We start from the raw sequence: 21,911 nt of genomic DNA, 5'->3' as shown, positions 1-21,911 counted from the left end.
TAACCCATGGTACGATTCCTTCCCTAGGGCACAAAGAGCTTACGATAGTGGATATGGTTTTAACCAACCATTTCTTAGTGATCCTCACCTCTCTGGGACTTTTTGTAAGTCGAGACCTTCGTCATCGATCAACCCCTGTCCTAATGGTACGTAAACTGCTTTGTAATGAATAGTTAACCTTAAGTATCTTCCGTGACATAGAGACATTGAATGCTTGAGTTACGTGTGATCACGTGTGGCTGTGTGTGGCTCTGTGTGGCCAGAATGGAAATGCCTCTTCCTTTTAAAACTGTAAAAGCACAATACAGGGGCTTCTTCCTCCACGTTTCAGTGTTGAGTACTCGGAAATGGTGCTAGTGTTGTTGCGATACGAATTTATAGTAAATTTTAAATACATACAAGTAGAAAACACTTTACCTACCTACCTACCCACCTACCTATAGTTACATACGTTCCTAAAATGCTTTAGGGTTATTTATAAAGCTAACTGTAGTATTACAAAATAACATAAAATAACTTTGGGGATTGAGAGAAGGGGAATATACATTTTGGTGAAGGTACACAATATGCATGGAATGAAATTCTTAAGCGTGTTATTAAATACCTCTCAGAAATTACCATGACGGAAATAAGAGCAGAAACAAAGATTTAGGAACAGGAGAAGAAAAGAGGAGGGTGAGTGCGGAAGAGGCCGTTGTCTTGGCGGAGAGGCGGGCATTTCGTAGGCGTGGTAATTGTTGCCGTCCTTCGGGTGTGCGGATGTTCACCGCCTCCCCTCCTTCCTCACTGTCCCTGAGAAAGTTCCCTTTGTTGCCCAGACCCCTAATCTGGCCTCCTATGTGCTTCCCGTGTGATCGTGGAAGCAGAGAGTAGCAGGCCCAGGAACAGAGACTCTAAGTCAAGGCACAGAGGGCCTGGTCTAGTGCTGCGCTGGGCGGGGCAGAAGGCGCCCTGGGGAGAGTGACAGTGATCCCATGTGGGGGGCAGGCGTGGTGTCTTTCTGCACACTTCTTCACTCCTCTACTTAAATCATCAACAGATGGGGTTTGGATCCCAAATCCTTTCTGGAATTAAGTGAAGGTATAAATAAATTAATCAAACGGTGAAACAAGATGAAGACTGAAGGGAAAAGCTCCAGGATATTGTGTAAACTACTTAAGAGGCTGGTTTCAGTGTGACTCTCCTAACTGCTGGCATATAAAAGAACCACTGCCTTTAGTATAATTTAAATTGCTATGTTTTGTTATGCCATCTCATATCAAGCAAAAATTAAAGCTCCTTTTTTTTCCTTCTTTTCTTTCTAGTTTACAAGGGAAGACTTTTGTGGTTTTGAAAGGGTAAGAAGCTTTATGTTTCCAAGGGTTGGTTAAAAGATGTATTTCCTTGGTTGCCCTAAGAGACAAGATGGAAGATAAGAAGTCACAATATAGATTATTCCTGTTATTCTAACCACTTAGCCACACCGGCCAGGGCCAAGGAGGTGAAATTTAAGCAGAAACTTGACTGACTTGAAGGAGCACTTAAAAACAGAGGTAATAGTAAGTGCAAAGATGCTAAACTGGGAAGTTGGCATGAGGAAACATCCATTGGCCACCAAAATCTGTTTCGTAGAAATAGCAGGGACTTCGGGTCGCTTCCTCAAGGGCACAATTCTAACTCGTGCGAGACATACAAGCTCCTGTATGGTCAGGGCCTTCCATACCTTCTTTAGACAGGAGTCACACCTACCCTGCGCCTCAAGCCATCCTTGCCAGCCATTAGCTTCACTCTCAGCACGTTTTCTCCAACCGTAAGGAGAGCCACCAGGTTCACAGGCGACCCGTTCAGCAGTCCCAGCAGGAACACAGCATCTCTTTCCCAGTAGCTCCAGCAAGTCTCGGGCCCGACTCATTGGCGTGTCTTGGATCTTGTGTTCATTCCTGACCAGTCCTTGTGACTCCGAGTCGGACCCGGGTCACGAGCTCATCCTGTGGAATGAGGTCAACCTGATCAGATGAAATTCCCCCCTAAGATACTGACCGACCGGATTCCAGGTAGGAAATAAACGAGAAGGGATCTAACGAGAAAGAAAAGCGTCAAGTCAGGGCCCAATAAAGATTCTATATTGATTGCTCAGGTAGCGTGATGATAATTATGGCGTCCCGAAAACCTGAAGATTTATTTAAGAACTCCGAAGTTTCATTCGATATAACACCTTAGCTTGGGGATACCACACCATCCAAATAAAGTGGCGTGCATTCTGTTTTAAAAGGCTTTTTTGTTTGCTTGTTTGGTTTCTTGAGACATAATGCACATAGCGTAAAATCCACCCATTTAAAGTGTACAATTCAATGGGCTTCAGTATATTCACAGAGCTGTGCACTCATCACCGCTATCAATTTTAGAACATTTAAAAGGATTTTAATGCACAGATTATAGAGATTTTATTACCGCCCTATAAAAACGTAAGAATGTCTCCCTTTTGTTTCGACAATAATCTGGAAGTCGGAATCTTCCTATAACAAAAACACCATCTCAGACTCTTGCATGTAATCCGGATCCAACGTATACAACCTCATCTTCTTGGAAGCTTCTCTCTCCCGACCAGTTTTTCGAAACCTCTCTTTTTGTGGCTGTTTTATCGCTTCTGGCCACCGCCGGGCTTCTGCGAAGAGCCCTTAGTCCTGCCTCGCTCAGTGAAGACCAGACGGTGGCACGTGGCCCCGGGGACTGTGACGCAAGGCTCGTCACCCCACAGCTTCCAAAAGACGAGTGCAAGGGCTGGGCCTTTGCCAGTAACACGGGCTAATTCACGGGAAATTTCTTTTTATTCCGTGTGAGTGTGTGTGAGTGAGTGTGTGTATGTGTTGTTCAAAAAGCATTATTATTGTTTCCTGCCCTCATTCTACAACCTTTTATTTGCATATAATTTTTCTCTTTATTTGCCTCACATTCCTGAACTACTGAACTTTAAAAATTTTTTTAAATGTGCTTTCTATTTTATATCTTTAAGCCCGCACGTTGCCTGAGTGATATTTGTATTTACTTATGTAGGCCGACTACGTCAAAGGAAGGCTGTGGTACACTGAAAGATGTTTCGCTAACAGGGAGCACTTTGAAGGTAAGTTTTAGGTAAAGAGATATTAACAGGCTTTCCCCAACATGAATAGCACATATAGATGAGACGAAATGACAAAGCAAAAATAGGACAAAATGTAAAGATAGGCTTGTTTTGTATAAGTTCACGGCTTAACACTAAGGGGAACAACTCATTTAAATCTGAAACCACAGGCACGCCCTGAGAGAAGTGCAAGAAAATTGATTTGGGGTATATTTAGTGATACATTTAGAAATATAGATGCTGCTTGTAATTTCCGTACCTTTATCTCTTATAGTTGACTATGTTACTGTCACCTTTGAGAGAAACAGGACTTTAAGTGAGGTATGGCATTGAATATTTTGAAAGGTAAGAAATTCTATTATACACGATTTTATGGATTGTTATTCATCTAAGACAACAGCAGCTCTACAGGCTGAAAGGCTTAACGATTACTCTTTGCTCCCAGTGGCACCTCTACTTGGGTTTAATGGCGATTACCTAATTGTATTAAACCTAAACCTGCATAGTGGTTCCAGAAACACAATCCGTGCCAGAAAGGGATGCTTTCTGAACTCATCCCCCAGAAGAGAAGCACAGACATTAAAGATTGAACACTTTTATTTGAAGTCAGTCATTAGTTTATTTGCTAAAGAGAACTAATTAGAACTTACATGTCAAAAACAACATTAACCTAGCCCGGCAGGCGCGGCTCAGCGGTTGAGCATCAACCTAGGATCCAGGACACCTCGGTTCGATTCCCGGTCAGGGCACGTTCCTCGGGGACCGTGCAGGAGGCGGCCAATCAATGACTCTCATCATTGATGTTTCTCTCTCTCTCTCTCTCCCTCTCCCTTCCTCTCTCTGAAATCAATAAAGACATATTTAAAAAACAAACAAACAAAAAAACGTTAACTTTTCCTTTCTCTTTTTGTAGGCAAGCTCTTGTTTTTATAGCAAAGAGCCATTTTTGGAATGGTTATCTTGCTTACCTCAGCTTCCAAGAAGTAAAACGATCCTTCCAACTGTAATAACATTTCTTGTGGACCAAGATTATAATTCTGGAGTCCACCTCTTAAATGAAGAGGTAGGCCTTGCAGCCCGGAGGTGACCGCTCTTGACGCTACAATGAAAATTTCGCTAGGCAAAACTCTTTCTGAGGTCTTGTTCTCTTTGGCAGTAGAAATTGATAAAATTCGCTATAGCAAAATGGTTTTTGGCTAATAATCTAGATGAAGACACTTTCGAGATTTCTTGCCTCGGAGTGTCATTCTGCTGGATGGAAATGGAAAACACGGTTTTGTTTATGGAATGATTCTTCCCTTACTCCCCTGAGAATATAAGCCGAGTTAGTTCTACATGAGTTTAACATTTCGTAGGAGCGGTTAGTGTAGATGAACAAATAATGAAACTAAATTGCCACAGACCTGTATTTTCTATTCCAAAGGGTCTCGACCCCAACTGTGAATTAGAATTTTTCTCAGAGCCATTAAACATATGTATAAGTTCAGCCCTACCCTTTGATTTTTAGGGGAGAAAAAATAATTTTCTCTCCCCTCTTAGGTTCAGTAACCAGGGTCCCATTAATGAAACGGACAAAAGACAGAGTAACCGGAGAAAATAAAACGATTTATGTGTGTAGTGTGTATACAGGCAGGTGAAAGTCCGTGATGAGTAACTTGAGAAGGTGGTTACAATGTGGGGTTGCATGCGACCCTAAGAGATGAAGGGGGCGAGGAGGGCACTGAAGGCCAAAGCCATGGAAAGGTGACGGCTGTGCCCACAAGCAGGAGAGGGCGACGTTGTTTGCACAGGTGTAAGCGGCCTCTTGGCCTCCCTCAGGTGATGGTCTTCCCTGCAGGAAAGAACTGGGGCAGCTTTAGCCGCGGTCCCCCTTCTGGGAGCAGCTCTGCCCCGAAGACAAACCGATGGCAGTCTTCTTTCTCAGCGTTGCTGCTTTTAGATAAGGGGAGGCTTTTTTTCCTGCATCTGTTGAATCTCAGATGTCTTCAGCTTCAAATACTCTGTATAACAAAGTGGCATATGTTGGGGTGCATAGTCTGATCCCCTTCAAGACCATGTTCAAAGAGAACTGGAGTGTGGCCCAGGGCCCCACGCTTTGAAAACATAGTTTGAAGTGATAGTTATGAGCATGGACGTTGGAGTCTTTCTGCTGAGTTCGGTCATTCGGCCATTTATTATAGAACCCTGGACAAATTATTTAGTCTCCTAAACTTCATGTTCAAGCTATTACATGGATGTGTATGGCGGGGGGAAAGGTAAAGAGATATCAGTGGTTGCCAGTCCTGCCAGTCCTAGGCTGTGTTAATGGGTCCCCATCTTAATCAGCATCCGAGTGACAGGAAGCGAAAACCTGTCACATAGACTAGGATTGTTCATGGAAAAACTCTTCTGATCGCTCATGCTTTATCTGTTTCTAGGAAAAGATCATGGCCTGTGCATACTCCCTAAGAAGTAACAAACTAAGGTTGAAACTGAAATTCCCAGTTTTCACGTTCCCTCCATCGTTCTCTCCCGTGGGAATGAAGTTCCACCCACGAAGCCATTTCCTCTACGCCTATGGCAATCAGGTGCGTGCGGGGAAGTGTCCCTCTCTGCGGGGCGAACCCTCGGCGTCCGCTCTGCCCAGTGGCTCCACGTGGTCGAGTGAAAGGCTGTCGCTGATGATCGGGGAGGTGGGAGGCCCGATGAAGAGAGGGCAGGAGGAGAGGAATTAGAGACAGCGAACACGAACAAACCTGTTGCAAAGTTTTGCTGAAAGGCGGAGCAGTGAAATAAGGCAATGTTTGGAGGAGGAGGGGCGTTGAAGAGAAGGTTTTTTTATGGTCGGAAAAATGATGCTGTGTGCTGTTGGGGATTCTTCAATAGGAGGGGGAATTGATAATGCAGGAGAGAGAGAGAGAGAGAAGTTTCTGGAGTGATGGCTATTTCTAGATGGGTGAGAGGAGAGGAGACCTGTGCACCAGTGGAGCGGCTGGCCTTAGGGGGACAGCTGTCCTGCAGTAACAGGGGAGCAGGAGGAGCTTATGGGTGCGAAGCTGGTGGGTGGGTGGCTGTGGTAATGGAAGTGTGTGGGAACTTCTTTTCTATTTTCTCAGTAGAGAAATCCAAGTCCTTACTTGAGATGGAGAATGGAGGAGGAGTGTCGGGGGTTCGAGGAAAGAGAGGACAGAGTAGAACAGCTGCGGAGGAGGGTGGGAGGGGGGGCCGAGGGACGCAGTGTGGCTGCTTGAGCTTTGCGCGCAGGACTTAGAGCGTGAGCAGGTCAGCATCGCGGCCGCCTCCCCTCCAGGCTCGATCGTGGGGGCGCACGCGTGACGCGGAAGACAGAGCTTATGTAACCACAGCTGGAGGTCCACCAGGAAACTACTAAGCAGTGAAGGAGCGCACAGAGGGAGTGCAGGAAGACAAGGGAAAAACTCAGGCATGGATATTAAAAAGTAGAAAACAAACTCTAAAAGATATGGTCAAAAGATATGACTGTCTATGTAGAAAATGTAAAAGATACGTACAGATTACTAAAACAACCAAAAAAGGGGAAGGGGGAAGAGAATTCTGTTCATCAAACACATCGTGAGACACAGTGAAAACACAGACCGGGAGATCATATTTGCAGCACATTCAACTGAGAAAGAATTATATGCAAGAATAAATAAAGAATTCCTACAAAGCAATGTAAGAAAAAGCTAAATTGGTTTTTTAAAATAGCTAGATTGATTTAAAAAAATACAAATGGGCATTTTGGAGAGAAGGGAATACAAATGGAATAAACGTGAGGAGATGGTATAATTCCCAAGTCAGCGGGGACCTGCCAACCGAGGACGCAACGGGATATCGCTTTAAGCTGTGTGACTGGCAGGCTGATTCCGACGGCGCCCCGAGGCCGCCGTGGCTCTCTCAGACACTGCTGACGGGGCAGCAAGTCACGGCCACTTTTTCGGAAAGCAGTTTGGCATTACTGTTATCCTGTAAATGTTAATGTTTTCCTATTCCGTGACCCACCAGTGTCACTTTTTTGGCAAGGAAACATATATGTGAGGAAACCCTTAGAAATGGTCATCACAGCTTTGTTAATGGATGGACAACTGACAAGAATCCGGATGCCCATGATCAGCAGAGTGAATAGATTACATTTTATTCGCATAATGAACTATTACACAGCAATGGAAAAGCAAATTAACTGAACCACATGCAAAATGTATGAATATAAGTAAATGATATGGGGGGGGAGTAAGTTCTAGAAGACAGACAATATGTGGTGCAATACCTTTGTACCAAAAAAAGAATATAAAGAGCAAAAAAACCTAAAATCAAGCAATATAGTAAACATACATAGGTGCTAAAACTGAAGGGAAAAAAATAGCAAGGGAACGAGAAGCACAAATTTTCAGGACGTTGGATATCCCTGCGGAAAGAGACAGGGTGACAGGATTGGGGAGAAACACATGGGAAAAGGTAAAGGGTCAGCAATATGCTAATCCTTGGGCTAGGCTGTCAGTTCCCACACGTTCATTATATTATTAAATAAATAACATAAGAAAAATACAAGTGAGCCCTAAGTAGATAAATAATTAAAAATATTTAGAAAAACGCAATGAAAACGCCATTGTTTTCATTCAAGTAATCAGTCAAAAGTTAAAAATAAAATGTTGATAATATCAAGTATTGGTGAGGTTCGGAGAAAAGGTTACTCTCATACCTTACCCCTAAGAACACAAACTGGCTCAGCGAAATTCAAGAACACTGTGGCAGTGCCGCTTAAAATTACAGACGAGTGCACAGCCGGCCTCAGCAACTTAGCCTCTCAGCACCTGCCCCGGGGGTGCGCCTTCACATTAGCGCCAACAAGCAGGCCCAGCGTTCGTTGTAGCCGTGTAGCAGCGAACGTTTTGCCCTAAGCTGCGAGTGTCCCTTAGGAGGAGAACAGAGTATCTTAAGTACGATAGGGCCATAATATTGGGTGCTGTGGGTCGGTACAGAAGAACGTGAAGATCCACGTGAGCTAACAAGATGATCTGAGATACACTGAGCGGCAGATGTGCTTACAGAACCACAGGTTCCGTAGGATGCCTTTTTCAGCATATTGCTCATATTTCCCTTCCCACCCACCACCGTGCCCACCGGTAACATTTGTAGCGTCCAAAGCAAGAGTGAAATGGAGGCTTCCATATCATATGTTTAGGACACGGATTGTGCTATGCCAGCAATATTCCTGCGTGATGGAAGACCCATGGTTATTTAATAAATTCTCTCTGCGTGTTTGTAACATGCAGACACACTAAGTATGCAGTCCAGGACAAGGGTCCCTCTTGCCCAAGCCGAAAGGTCAGTGCTGCGCCCAGATATATACTGGACCTGTTATATACATAGGAATGTAAAATGTAGAATTTTCAAATGGAAACAGTGGTCACCTCTGGGAAGGGAGAGCGGAGACCACAATTATATCAGGTGAAGTATAAAAGAATTATTTGGTCGGTAGTCAAAGAGACTTGGGCCACATTACAATGTTTTAAATTTAAGAAGAGCCTGTTTTCAGGTATAACTTGCCACTAAAATTAATTTTCAAGAAAAAATTAAGAGGCAGAAATATTCATTTGAAGAAGACTTAGGCTACTAGAAGTCCCAGGCAGGATTCGTCCTCTACGTGCTCTGACTCATCCTTAAACAACTCTTACGAAATGGTAGCGTTGGCACCCACCCTTGCCAGACGCCTGGGACGCGGCGCCTCGTGTCCGCGCGGGCTGAGCTCTGCCCCGCGCGCAGAGGCGCCCGGCGGAGGCGGTGGGAAGAGCTGCCCCTTGGTGCCGGCTGCAGGCGGGGGCCGCAGGGCAGACAGGCGGCCGAGGGCTCTGTGCACACGCGTGTGGGAGGGGCGGGCGGATGCGGGGATGGGAAAAGGCCGCGCTGCGGGAATTCTCCTGCGTGGGGCGGTTAGGCTGGTGGGTAACCGCTGACCGTGGCGCGGCAGCTCTTTCACGGGGTGTCCTCCTTGTATTGCCTCAGGCCTGGCTTTCCGTCGACGGTGGCAACACTTTCGACTTGCTAGCGGACTTTCATGACGATATCATAAAGAATACTTACCACAGTTTCTACACTTCCGACATTACTTTCGTCACCCAACGCGGACACGTTTACATGACGAAGGCAGGTGAGGAGCTCACCCTTCCTGCTGCAAGCACGGTGCGTGAGCCGGGGTCCGAGGAGGCAGGAGAAAGTCGACCACGTTCATCAGCTAACCTTGAAGTCGAAAGCCTATTAAGAGCGTTAGGTTTTTAAATTGTGTAAAATACACATGCCACAAAATTTACCACCTTGGCCATTCTTAAGTGTGCAGCTCAGTCCCATTAAATACGTGCAAAGCGTTCAGCAACCGTCCCCACCCTCCACGTGCAGAGCTCCTTCTACCTTGTAAAACTGAAACTCTACCCTTTAAGCACTTCACTCCCCCTCCCGCCTCCCCACAGTCCCCGACTTTGACTGTTCTAGGTCTCCCGTGAGTGGAATCAGGCAGCATTTGTCCTCTTGTGACTGGGTTAGTTCACTTAAGATCCTGCCTTCGAGTTTCATCCATGCAGCAGCGCACATCGGTGCTTCCTTCCTTTTCATGGCTGACTAATATTTCATTGTATGGATGCAACACATTTTGTTGATCCCTTTGTCAGGATATTTGGGTTGATGTTTTTTCCACTTCTGCGTCTTATGAGTAATGCTATTACGAACATTTGTGTGCAAGTTTTTGTGTAGCAATATGCTTTCTGTTCTCCTGAGTATGTCCCCAGGCGTCCAGCTGCTAGGCGACAGGTTAACTCTACGTTTAACATTTTGGGGAACTGTCGAACTGTAGTGGTACCATTTTACACCCCTACCAGCCATGCGTAAGGATCGCCTCTCCGCCGTCCTCACCAATGGCTGTCATTGTCTGTCTTTCGTGCAGCAGCTCTAGTGGGTGAGAACTGTTTCTCGTGTTTTGGGTTTGCATTTGCCGAATGACTCATCACGTTGAGCATCTTTCCGTGTGTTTGTTGGCCGTTTGTAGATACCTTCTTTGGAGAAATGTCTTCAAAGTCCTTGTCCATTTAAAAATTGGGTTATTTGGGTTCATTGCTTTTAGTGTTGAGTTGTGAGAGTACCTTATATACTCTGGATGTAAGTCTCTGACTATATGATTTGCATGTATTTTCTCTCATTCTCTGGGTAATTTTTTTACTTTTGTGATGGTGCTTTTTGAGGTGCAAACATTTTAAATTTTGTTGGCTGAATTTATCTGTTTTTCCTTTCGTTGTTTGTGGTTTGGGTGTCATATCTAAGGAACCGTTGCCTAATACAAGGTCATGCTTTCATCAAAGAGGTCATGTTTTCATCGCTTTGTTAGGTGTTCAGAGGATAATGAAGGTACAGATTGTAGAAAAGTAATGCAGAAACTCAGGAGCTTAGCAGGCAAGGGAGCTTACCTTCAGAATACAGTCTCCCCAGCGATGCTCGAGGAGCACTTTTATAGAGTATTGAGTAAGTTTGGAGACTGGGGGTAAACTTGGGGATATCTGATAAGGTCTAGCCAGAGTGGGAAAGCACTGATTGTCTCCAAGTCAAGCGTGAGACCGGTTTTCTTTCGGTTTGTTTTTAACATTGTCAGCATTCTTGACCGTCTAGCTTAAAACCGTTCTGTTGTGTTTTTTTCTGGTCTTGCCAGTCTCTGATACGATTTTAAACAACAAGCTTTTTAAAGGTTTCTGATCTGCCTTCAAAAGCCTGGTTTCTTGGACCTCAGTGTTGTACCCTTGGTGCTCACTGTCAGAATCTGTTTTATCCCCATAAAATCTCTGTTGGTCCTTCCTAATTCAAGGCTAAGGAGACCACAGAATTCTGATTCTGTTTCCCCACGTCTTCGCCGCTGCGGTTGCTTAATCTTGGTTATGTCAATAAAACTCTTGCTCAGTTTATGCTGGTATCAAGGTCACCTTTGTGGTTTATTTGTCTGAAGCATTTGTGCAAAAGCATGTAAGAATCTGACAATCAGCCATCATATGATTATGAAAGAAACCAAAATGACTCTGAGCATGGGGAGGAGGGGTTGGGAAGCAGAGGGAGCCTCGGACCATTTCCAATACCCCAGGAGGTTCCCTTAAGCCACCTTCCTGCCGTGTACCGCTAAGGCCAGCCAGTACTCTGACCTCTAAGCCCATAGTTTTGCCTGGTTTTGAGCTGCATATAAGTAGAATTATGCAGTATATGTTCTTCTGCGTCTGACTTTTCTCAGTCAACATTATAACTCTGAGGCCCCTTCACACTGCTGCGCGTGTTAGGACTTTGTTTTCTCCCCGCTGTGCAGTCTTCCCCTGGATGAATGTGCTCTAATGTTTTCATCCGTTCCCCTGCTGATGGCTGTTTGAACCATTTCCATTCGAAGCCTATTATAAAAAAGTAGCCGTGAACATTTTTGCCTAAGGCTTTTGCTGGACAGAGCTTTCTTTGGTTTGGTATACACCTAGGGATAGAATTGCTGCCGTGCCCGGTATATGTTTGTTTAGCTTTTGGTGGGAAAACGTAAGCGCTGCCAACACTTTTCCAAAGCGAGAGTGTCAGTTTACTGTCCGGCCAGCAATGGGAAGGAATCCCGGCTGCTCCCCTTCTCACCAGCACTTAGTATTGTTAGTCTTTTCCATGCTGAGTATGTAATGGTATCTCCCTGAGGATTTAATTCACATGAGCAATGATGTCGAGCGCGCTTTCGTGTGGTCGTCTGCCAATTTTATATCTTTTTTTGGTAAATTATGTCCTCAGGTTCTTTTTATATCAAGTTTTGATTGAGTTGACTTTTTCTTACTGATTTCTATGAGCTTTTAAAAATATGTTTTTATTGATTTTTTAGAGAGAGAAGGAGAGGGAGAGAAACATTGATGAGAGAGAAACATCGTCGCATCGATTGGCTGCCTCCTGCACGCCCCCTACTGGGCATCAAAACCGCAGCCCAGGCATGTGCGCTGACGGGGAATCGAGCAGTGACCTCTTGGTGCCTGGGTCGGTGTTCAACCACTGAGCCACACTGGCCAGGCTGATTTCTGTGAGTTTTTAATGTATTATGGATATGAGTCCTTTGTCAGGAATGTGACTTGCAAACATCTTTTCCCAACCACTTCCTTGTCTTTTTAATTCTCTTCGTGGTATCTTTTGATGAGCAAAATTAGTCATTTTTAAAAGTTAAAATTATGACTCTTTTATGATTAGTGCTTCTTGCTTCTTACGCCCTGTTAAGAAATTTTTGTGTGTTCTAAAGAAGAGATTCTCCTGTTCTCTTCTGGCAGATTGTTTTCTATTTCTTATATAGATTTACATAAAATTTCTAACTTTGTGTGTGTGGTATGAGGTAAGGTTTATTTTTCCCCGTAAAGTTATTAGGTTCTCTACTCTGGCCTCGAGCGGATAGTCAAGGTCATAAGCTTTATTTTATTTTATTTTATTTTTTTAATCTTATCTTTATTGATTTCAGAGAGAGGAAGGGAGAGGGAGAGAGAGAGATAGAAACATTAATGATGAGAGTCATTGATCAGCTGCCTCTTGCATGCCCCCCACTGGGGATCGAGCCCGCAACCCAGGCATGTGCCCTCACTGGGAATCGAACTGCAATCTCCTGGATCCTAGGTCGATGCTCAACTGCCGAGCCACGCTGGCCGGGGAAGCTTTTTTTTTTTTTGGTAAGCTCTCTAATATATCCATAAATTTTATCCCACCCCCACAATCTTTGTAAAAACCAGGACTGTCGTTGTAGTTAAGTACAACAGCCTATTTTCCCTAAAGTCTTGGCCTTCACAGGCACCCCACCTCATCTACTACCAGTAACGATCTGAGTAATTGTGATGCCCTTGCTTGCTAGGGATTGCAAGTGTCACAATACCTACCAGGCAGAAGAGGTCATCTGTGCATCCCTTCACTGCGTGAGCTACTCAGTCCCAGGATCCCACCTTGATATTCTGTTTTCCAGGGACATTCCCGATAAAATAAAATAAAAGATATCAGTTGAGGTCCTGGCTGGAAACATAATTCCACTCAAGTGTTTCACCGGAAGAGCCGTGGACAGAGTTAAAGGAACCAACAATGATAGTAAAACATCTCAAGACTAGCAATGGAAGAAAGTCATTACAGTCCCTTTGATTAAAGGGGTAATGCAAATAGATAATAGGTAGGTAGTAGGTAGATAGACACATAGACAGGCAGACAGGCAGACAGACTTCTCTCTCCTTTCCTTGTTCATATCTCCTGCTAGTGCCTTTCGTTGGTCAAACCCAACCAGAAGCCAGCTAGAAACAGAGCATGAGCATTGCGCTTCAGGGGTCAGCCTTCCAGTGCACCTGGCAAGAAGGAGGGAGCCCAAGAGGACCTGAAGGGACGGGCGAGCAGAGAGCAAACAGCACATGTTGAGGAACAAAAATCAGAATGGACTAAGCCCGGTGACTTTGGAAATAGTAAACATACTTAACACCTAAGAAAACTAAACTAAATTGGCAATAAAGATCCTAAACTCTTACAAATTATAGATGTAAACTATAGAGACATGTCCCCATGCAGAATAAAAATCCAATAAGTGGAAAGAATATAAAATGACAAATATAGATGCTAAAGATTGAGAAACTGCAAAGGTGTTTCTCTATATAAAAGCAAAAACATTTCTGAGTTATTTGAAATAGAAAATGCAAATGAGTTTTAAAGGCACCAAAAAAATCAAGCCAGTCTCGGATTTTCTGCTGCAACAGTGAATGCTACATATTCATCTAAAGTACCTTCAGAGAAAAATAATATTACCTAAGACTTTGGAGCCACCTCGACCAGTTACTGATCTGCAAAGCCAATAGAAGAATGTTATAAACATTATAGTTCATCATATCTGAGGTTTATTGACTGTAAAATGAACCTTGTTAAAACAAAGAACAAAAAAACTCTTCCAATTCAACTTTAATGCACTGTTTTAACTATGCATCCTGCGTGATGCGTAGATGATTACTGTGACATTATTTCCTCTGCCTATAGTTGCATTGCTTGGTGTCTAATAAGGCAAATTTTGCATGTCACCTCCATAGTAAAACATAATGCAAGTTCATCTACTACATGCCATTTCATCTGCAAACTCACTGAAGGCGAGCTTCCACCTTTCTGAGGTCCTACAAAGTCCTTGGTGGTGTTTCTACAAGAAACTGTGGACTTGTCATTCTTCTAGCCACACTTTGCTTTGTTGTGACTCTATGCCCTGCTTTGTTTTCCTCTTGTACTGCACCCACAACGACTGTTTCAATGTCAGATCACAATGAAATATTTTCGAAGGCATTTTAAGTAGCAATAAAACTCAACACGCCTTACGCCAGCGATTCAGGAAATTCAAAGCGACGACCATGCAAAGAAGGAGCTGAGACAAAGTACGTGCAAGTGCAGCCGATTGACCGCTATGGCGTGAGTGCCACCTGCTGGACAACGACTATAAGACACATCAATTATAAAACGTGCATCGATTTACAGGATGTGAAAATGTGAAAAAATATATAGCTTATGTTTATAAATGAAACATGGCATATCAAACCTTAGCGACTGTAATGGTTAATGTTGTGTGTCAGCTTGACAAGGCCAAGAGGGTCCAGATTAAACATCATTTCCGGGTGCGCCTGTGAGGGGGGTGCTGGGTGAGGTGAGCATCTGAATGGAGGGGCTCAGTAAAGCCCACGGCCCTCCCCAGGGTGGGGGGCCCATCCCATCCCCCGAGGGCCTGAGTAGACCCAAAAGGCGGGGGAAGAAGGAAATCACCCTTTTTGCTTCCTGCCTGTCTGCCTGACCGCTGACCGGGGACGTTGGTCTTCTGCCCTGGGATGGGGACTTGCGTCAGTGGCCCCCCAGTCCTCAGGCTTTGGCCGTCGGCTCCCCGGTGCTCAGGCATCTGACTCTCTAGCTTGCAGATGGCAGATCATAGGACTTCTCAGCCTCCATAACTGCACGAGTAATTCCTCATGATAAATGTCTTCCTCTCACATCGGATTGGCTTGTACAGGGTGGCGGTGGTGAGAAGTGGTTGGGCTCTCTATATATTTTGAGGCTAAAATCAATAGCATTTGCTGATGGAGTAGATATAGGGTATGGGGACGAGAGGGGTTAAGCATGACACCAGGGCTTTCGGACTGAGCAACAGGAGTAATGCAGGTGCCGTTAGTGGAAATGAGGAAGCCTGAGGATGAGGGGGGTTTGCTTACGGGTTAGGAGTTCAGTTTGGGGTGAGTCCAGTTTGGAGCCACCTCCCGAGCCTGACTGGCATGGATCTGAGGCTGTCACTGCACATTTGGATATAAACCTGGAGTTCAGGGAAGACAACGAGATGGCAGGTTTAAATTTGGGAGTCATCGACATAAAGATGAGTTTTATATCCTAAAACTCGACGAGATCTCTAGAGACAGTGAGACAAGAGAGATAAGACCTGAGAGCTAGGGTACTCCTGTGTTTAGGGGTCAGGGACGGGGGGGTGGACTCCTCAGCAGAGCCCAGCCCAGCTCGGAAGGGTTGGGGGGAAGTGGGGGTGAAAATCAGTCTTGTTCATCCTGAGACCTGAGCTTTCCCTCTGGCCCCACCCTGTGTCCGGGGCTCTCTCCTTCTCTGGACCTGTGTCTGGTTACAAGAATGCTGCTAGATTCATTACTGCCAGCCCGGGGTTACGGCAGGTTGGATTCCCTCCCTCCCACGATTGACCTTGAACAGTCAGGTCCCACCAGAGCACTCCCAGGACTTCTCAACGTGTCGCCTTGTGGCACGAGAGAAACACAGGAGAGCAAACCTGAAACACCTAACAGGGCTTTTGATCCGGTGGTCTCCACTGTGATTCCCCTGGCCTTCCTGAGGGCTATTTTCTCACTGCCTTCCGCCTATTCTGGAATCTGACATCCTGGTGTTAGGAAGCGACACCGCTGCCAGCTGGAGCTAAGCGCTTTTCTTCTAGACACCTTTAACATCCGCTCGCTCTGTCTGTCCTTCACCTACTTCAGCAAGCAGATTCCCTAATGAAATGGAGCCTGGAAAAGACTTCCTCGGGACTTAACAAAGACCAGCATGTATTTTATTAATTCCGGAGTCCCGGGGCCCTGTTCCCACCCCTTAGTTTAAAGGAAGGAGTTTTTACAAAGTACACCATTAAAAGTTCTCTGGTTGCGTTAAATCAATACCAAGAGACTTCTGTTTCTTTCCTAACAGGATTAGAAACCTACAGTAAAATTGGATCTATTACTGATAGAGTTTTCACATTATACTATGACCACATGGGATTCATACATAAACTGACTCCAAGGAGTTTTGAAGCTGGTGGGACACTTGCAGCCTTTGGACATTCTACAGCTATTTTTGGACAGGTCAGTGATACAATGCATTGAAGCAGTTTGCCATGTTTTAAGGATAAATGTCACATTCTATACCTAGAATGGGAAAATGGGAAAGTGTAGTCTTTAGGACACACCCCTGTTATTAAACTTTGCTCTATTGAACTAAAGGTTAAACCTCCATATACCAGAGAACATCTCCCAAACCTTGCAAGTTTCATTCAGGTGGATTTAACTCCACCCCCGGTAGCTGCCCAGCAAAACGCCATCAGACAGTCTAAGCTCGATTCATTACTGCCAACCCAGGTGTATGGCAGGTTGACCTTGAACACACAGGAGCACTGTTTTTCCTACTGGTTTGCCCTTCCTTGTGCTAACCCTGCCCCCCCCCCCCTTCTAATGCTAGCATAGGAAGGAGCTGTTGTCTTTTTCACAGATGATGCCACGTACAGATTTTTCTAATAACCTTAGCATATGATGTGCCTAAGAATCATCACTGGCACATAGTCATGAAAGGCTCTCTCATCAACGCACTGGCAAAGACTCAAACAGATTTTCTGACGGGGTGATAATAAGACCTGCCTAAATTTAGGAAAGAGCACAAAGGGTGTAACACAGAGCACTCCAAATCACCAGGCCAGGAAGGCAGTTAAAAAAGGTGGCGTTTTAACCCGCAGCAGCGTAAATGGACCCAGAGGGTATCGCGCTAAGTGAAATAAGTCAGTCGGAGGAAGACAAGAGCCGTAAGATTTCACTTACACGTGGAATCTGAAAAACAGAATAAACAAGCAGAACAGAAAGAGAGTCATAGATGCAGAGAGCATTTTGACGGTTGCCAGGTGGGAGAGGGGCCGGGGGTGGAGGACCGGGAACGCGGACAATAATATTGTGATAACTGTGCATGGTGCCAGGCGGGTGGACTGTGTAATGCCTCATCACTGGGTTGTGCACCTGAAGCTAAAACAATATTGTATGTCAACTGTGATTGAAAAAAATAAAAAATTATTTAAAGCTTTTTTTTAAACGATGGTGTTTTTGCTTCCTGTGCAGGACATCGATAGTGAGGCGGGAACCTCCTTGTGACAGTAAAATGCCACCAGGTGACTCCCTGTGCTTCTGCCAGTCTGTGGTGTGGGCTGTGCATAAATACAAATCTAATTATTTGAGCGGGAAGGTAGAACTAACCAAAAAAAGCAGTTACCTCTGTTTTTTACTACCTTCACAGTTTGTAGAAAACGTCTTCGTTCTCTCCTGCGAAAGTTTCAATAATAAAAACCAAACACCAATAGAGGTTTTTACAGTCAGGATGAGTTCCAGGAACTTACACTCAGTGTTATCACCTCCCTCCCCACAAACAAACTGCTCCTGCGTCCTGTCTGGAAAAAACCACCACTGGCCTTTCCTTGGCCCTGTTTTGTGCCGGGCACTGTTGTGAGCTCTTAACGTCAATAACAACTATTTAGCCTCATTTTGCTGATGAGGAAGTGAGGCACAGAGAGACCAAATAATTTACCCCAAATTACATCGACTGCTGCTGAGCGATTGGAACCAGGCGTCTGTCCAGGCCACCGGAGCCAGGGCTGCGCTTTTAGGCGTCACTAGGTTGCCTTTCCCTGGTTTGCACACCCTTTTCATGGCATGTTCTTGGCACCCCCCCAGGCCGGAATGTCATGCGGAATTCTAAAGCCATTTCAGCCGGCTCAGAGTCCCTAAGACATCTGTTTAGTCCCACATTGCTGCCCTTCTCCTGTTTCCCACTCTCCCCCCTTCTCAGTGGCTTCCCAAATTTAAGAGACTGGGGAAAGGCCTAACAGAAAACGGGGGAGGAGGCATTCTCCGATGGCTGTGCCCCCAACCAGCCTGCACTATGTACCACTCAGTCGTCACCTCAGAGCAACAAGGTCAGCTCCAGCACCCCCTTGGGGGCTGGTCTCCACCCCCTAGAAGTTCCCAAAGTGACAGGACCAGGATCAGAGAGGGGTGCGTTTAAAAGGAGAGCCGGGTCAGAAATCTGGACCGAAGGGGCCCGTGCTGACCGCAAGGGCAAGGCTTACGAGGCAGGGGAAGTGAGAATGGCAGATGCCACTGGAGTTGGGGGCTCCGGCTGTGCGGTCACCAGCGTGGGGCGGGAGCAGCAGCTGCCAAGCGAGGAGGCACTTCACAGCCCCTTCACCAAATACAGCTCTAAATGAGAACTGAGCCTAAAATCGGCCCCTCCGGCTTCTCCAGCCCCCACGCACCCTTCGGCCCCAGGCTTCTGCAGAGGGCACAGGAATCTCAGAGGAAACCTCGCTCCTCAGACCCCCTTTTCCTCAACGGGAAAGTACACCTTCCTTGGCACATGGAGATTCAAACAGGGCCTGTTGAGCTATTACCCCGTGGATGAGCAGCACCGTACTGTTGGGATGTGGCCTGGAAACAGACCTGCTGTTTGCATTTTGTCACAATCGAAGTATAAACGGGTTTAAATGCACCATTTCTTTTCCTGCTGCAGCCTGCTGATATGGGCTTTGAGACTGCACTCGCCCCGCAGTATATCACCGTAAATGAAATGGTCTTTTTTGCGTATGTGCCCGAGAACGAACCTCAGAAAACTATATACACCAAGAAGTTCAACAACATTCACACTGGAAAAGTGATACATTCCAGGTACCTACGGATGCGCCTCCCATTTGTTTAGGTTGCACACTGGTTTCTAGGTTCTCAATTCTGAGCCTACTTTTTTGGGTAATTTTCTGGGTCAAACAGCGTGCGGTGTGTGTGTTTTTTGACGCCTCACAAGGCCAAATGTATTTGTAGACTTTACAGTTTTAACACACAAATATGTATCAAAATGTATTGTTTCATTTTGCTAAATGTATTATTTAGCTACTTATACCTTCTCCTGTGATTTGCCTTTTTCATACATGGTGCTTTTAAAATGTTCATATACTTCATAAATTACTCCATATTGATATATGCATCTATAATTCACTTTCAGGGACATACCATAATTTATTTAACTGTTCTCCTGTGCTGTCTGGTAGTAGATTTAAACTTTTGTCATTTATTTCTAAGTTTTAATCAACCTAGAACTGATATGTGTAGTGTGAAGTATGAATTTGATTTCCCCCTCTCTCGCTCCCTCTTTTTTCTTCATCTAGGTAATCAATCATCCTGTGGATCCCCATTGGCAGTTGACCTGATTACCCCCAGGTCAACTGCTAAATTCTTTTACTAATTCCAGTCCTTTTTCTATATATTCCTTTGGGTTTTCTGAGTAGAAATTTTTCTAGTAACCACATCACCTGCAAAGAAGTTGCTTCGTTTCTTCCTTAACATTTCTTAAGCATATTGTACCTTTCTCCTGTTCAAGTGTCTAGGACCTTGTTAAATAAAAAAAAAATATGTAGTGTGTGTCTTAGTCCACTCAGCTCCACCCTCATGACCTAAACCACCTCCCCAAAGCCTCACCTCCTAATACCATCACCTGGGGCATTCGATTTTCAACCATCTTTGTCCAGGTGCTAGATAAGCTGCAGGTTCTAACCACCCCTTTGTGTTCCTCGTCACTGAGTCTCTCCCGTGTCTGAGCGTGACATGCTTGTCTCTTTTGTTGGTTTGATTTCCAGGGTCCCGGGCACAGAACCTAGGAGAGCAGAGGAAAATAGGTTTCTATTTCCCTCGCCTACAGTTCATTTTAGGTAACAGTCTTTTGTCAGATATGCCTCTTGCAAATATTTTCTCTCGGTTTGTGGCTTGTCTTCTAATTCTCTTGACAGTGTCTTTCACAGAGCAGAAGTCTTTAATTTTAATGAAGCACAGCTTATCAATTTTTTCTTTCATGGGTTGTGCCTTTGGCATTGTATCTAATAAGTCATCGCCCTACATGGTCATCTTAATGTTCTCCTGTTCTCTATCTTCTAGGAGTTTTATTGGTTTGCATTTTATACTTAAGTATATGATCCATTTTGAGTTAATTTTTGTAAAGGAGGTGAGGTCTGTGTCTAGATTTTTTTTTTGCATGTGGCTGTCCAAGCTAACATTTTTAAAACTAGGTTGTTTTTCTTGATTATAAAGTACATGCCCATATGTAGAAACTTCTTAAAATACAGATAAATATAAAGAAGAAAATTGAAATCATGACTGTTAACACTTTGCTGAATTACTGATTAGTTCTTTTAGTTTGCATTTTAACAGTTTTTACCTTGCTTCTTTCATTTAGAAATTGTAATATGACCATTTTGCCCACGTAATCAAAAACTCTGTAAATACCATTTCAATAGTTGCATTTTGTCTAAGTAAATTATGTATTAACATCTACTTAATTTTTCTATTGTTGGCAATTCTTTTATTTTTTTTTTTAACCTCACCGAGGACATGTTTTTATTGATTTGAAAGAGAGAAGAAGGGGGGGAGGGGAGAGAGAGAGAGAGAGAGAGAAACCCACCCACTTCCCTCTACCCCTGTGTTTCAAGTTATTTCCTTAGGATGGAGCCTTATCAGTAGACTTATGGAATCAGAGGGGAAACAAATAATGCTATAGCTCTGAATGAATAATATCAATTTGCTTTCTGAGAAGTTTGCACCAATTTATAATCCTGTCAGTAGTGGATGAATGCCTTTCTCCACTAAATTCTTACCACTCCTGAACCCTGTCATTTAAAAATCTTTGCTAATTTGATAGGTGGAAAATTGCATCCCATTGCTATAATTGACATTTTATTAATTAACTAATGAGGTTGAAGAAACACTAATCAAATGTTCATTTGTTAGCCATTTGTGTGGTATATCTTGTTTGTAAATTAAATGTTCATAAACTTGCTCATTTAAGCCATAGTTCTACCCAAATTCCTTAATTGTTTTGGTGTGTTTAGGAAAAGTGGACAGGCTCTCATAACACGGATATTGCAACACAACACTCCGAAAGGATTTCTGTCCGCAGTTATTACAGAAATAATCGAACCTTTTGCACTAGAAGATGTGAGTGAGAGTTCTTGTTTGTCTAGTACCCTTTCCATTAATCAACTTGGAGATTTCTATAAACTTACTCTTCAATTGCCAGGTAAGTGTAATAATGTCATATAGCTCTTATGGCTAGTAAAAATGAAAAATTATCTTTTGAAAAGACCATTCATGCTCATTTACAGAACAGTAGATTTCAAAATTAGTCCAAATGACAATCTGTGGAAGTATACATCTACTTAGGTTCGGGAAGGAATTTTTTATTTCTAATATAATAAAACCTAGGTATAACTTCATTGATATTACATCAGTAGTAGTATCTGTCATTTATTCCTAAGGTGTTATTTTTATATTAAACAGAATTCAGGAGAAACAAAAGAAAATCGGAAGTCCGTGCAGATTTTGACCTCTGTGATAAAAAATCATTTTGAATCACTATTATGTAGGATATTTCTATTTCAAAGAATTACATGACAGATACCTAGCAAAACTTACTACGATTTATTGTAAGAGTTTGGGTTTTACTCCGAGTA

The 21,911-nt window shown here is 44.1% G+C and overlaps 1 protein-coding gene across 1 annotated transcript in view; it reads left to right on the top strand.

Moving 5' to 3' along the window:
* CATSPERB (cation channel sperm associated auxiliary subunit beta) overlaps positions 1–21,911 on the top strand; it is a gene marked incomplete at both ends in the record, with an annotated part of 67,851 nt that overhangs the window by 20,735 nt on the left and 25,205 nt on the right. Inside the window, 10 exons of the mRNA XM_081127589.1 lie at positions 28–146; positions 1,305–1,337; positions 3,034–3,100; positions 3,375–3,421; positions 4,014–4,163; positions 5,518–5,667; positions 9,101–9,245; positions 16,313–16,467; positions 18,929–19,083; positions 21,291–21,478. Of these exons, the coding sequence (XP_080983715.1) occupies positions 28–146; positions 1,305–1,337; positions 3,034–3,100; positions 3,375–3,421; positions 4,014–4,163; positions 5,518–5,667; positions 9,101–9,245; positions 16,313–16,467; positions 18,929–19,083; positions 21,291–21,478 (1,209 nt within the window). The remainder of the gene's footprint in view (positions 1–27; positions 147–1,304; positions 1,338–3,033; positions 3,101–3,374; positions 3,422–4,013; positions 4,164–5,517; positions 5,668–9,100; positions 9,246–16,312; positions 16,468–18,928; positions 19,084–21,290; positions 21,479–21,911) is intronic.

This window comes from Miniopterus schreibersii (assembly GCF_964146895.1).
Source record: "Miniopterus schreibersii genome assembly, chromosome: 1".
NCBI lineage: Eukaryota > Metazoa > Chordata > Mammalia > Chiroptera > Miniopteridae > Miniopterus > Miniopterus schreibersii.
The sequence above is the reverse complement of the archived record's forward strand: the minus strand, read 5'-3'. Positions and strand labels throughout refer to the sequence as shown.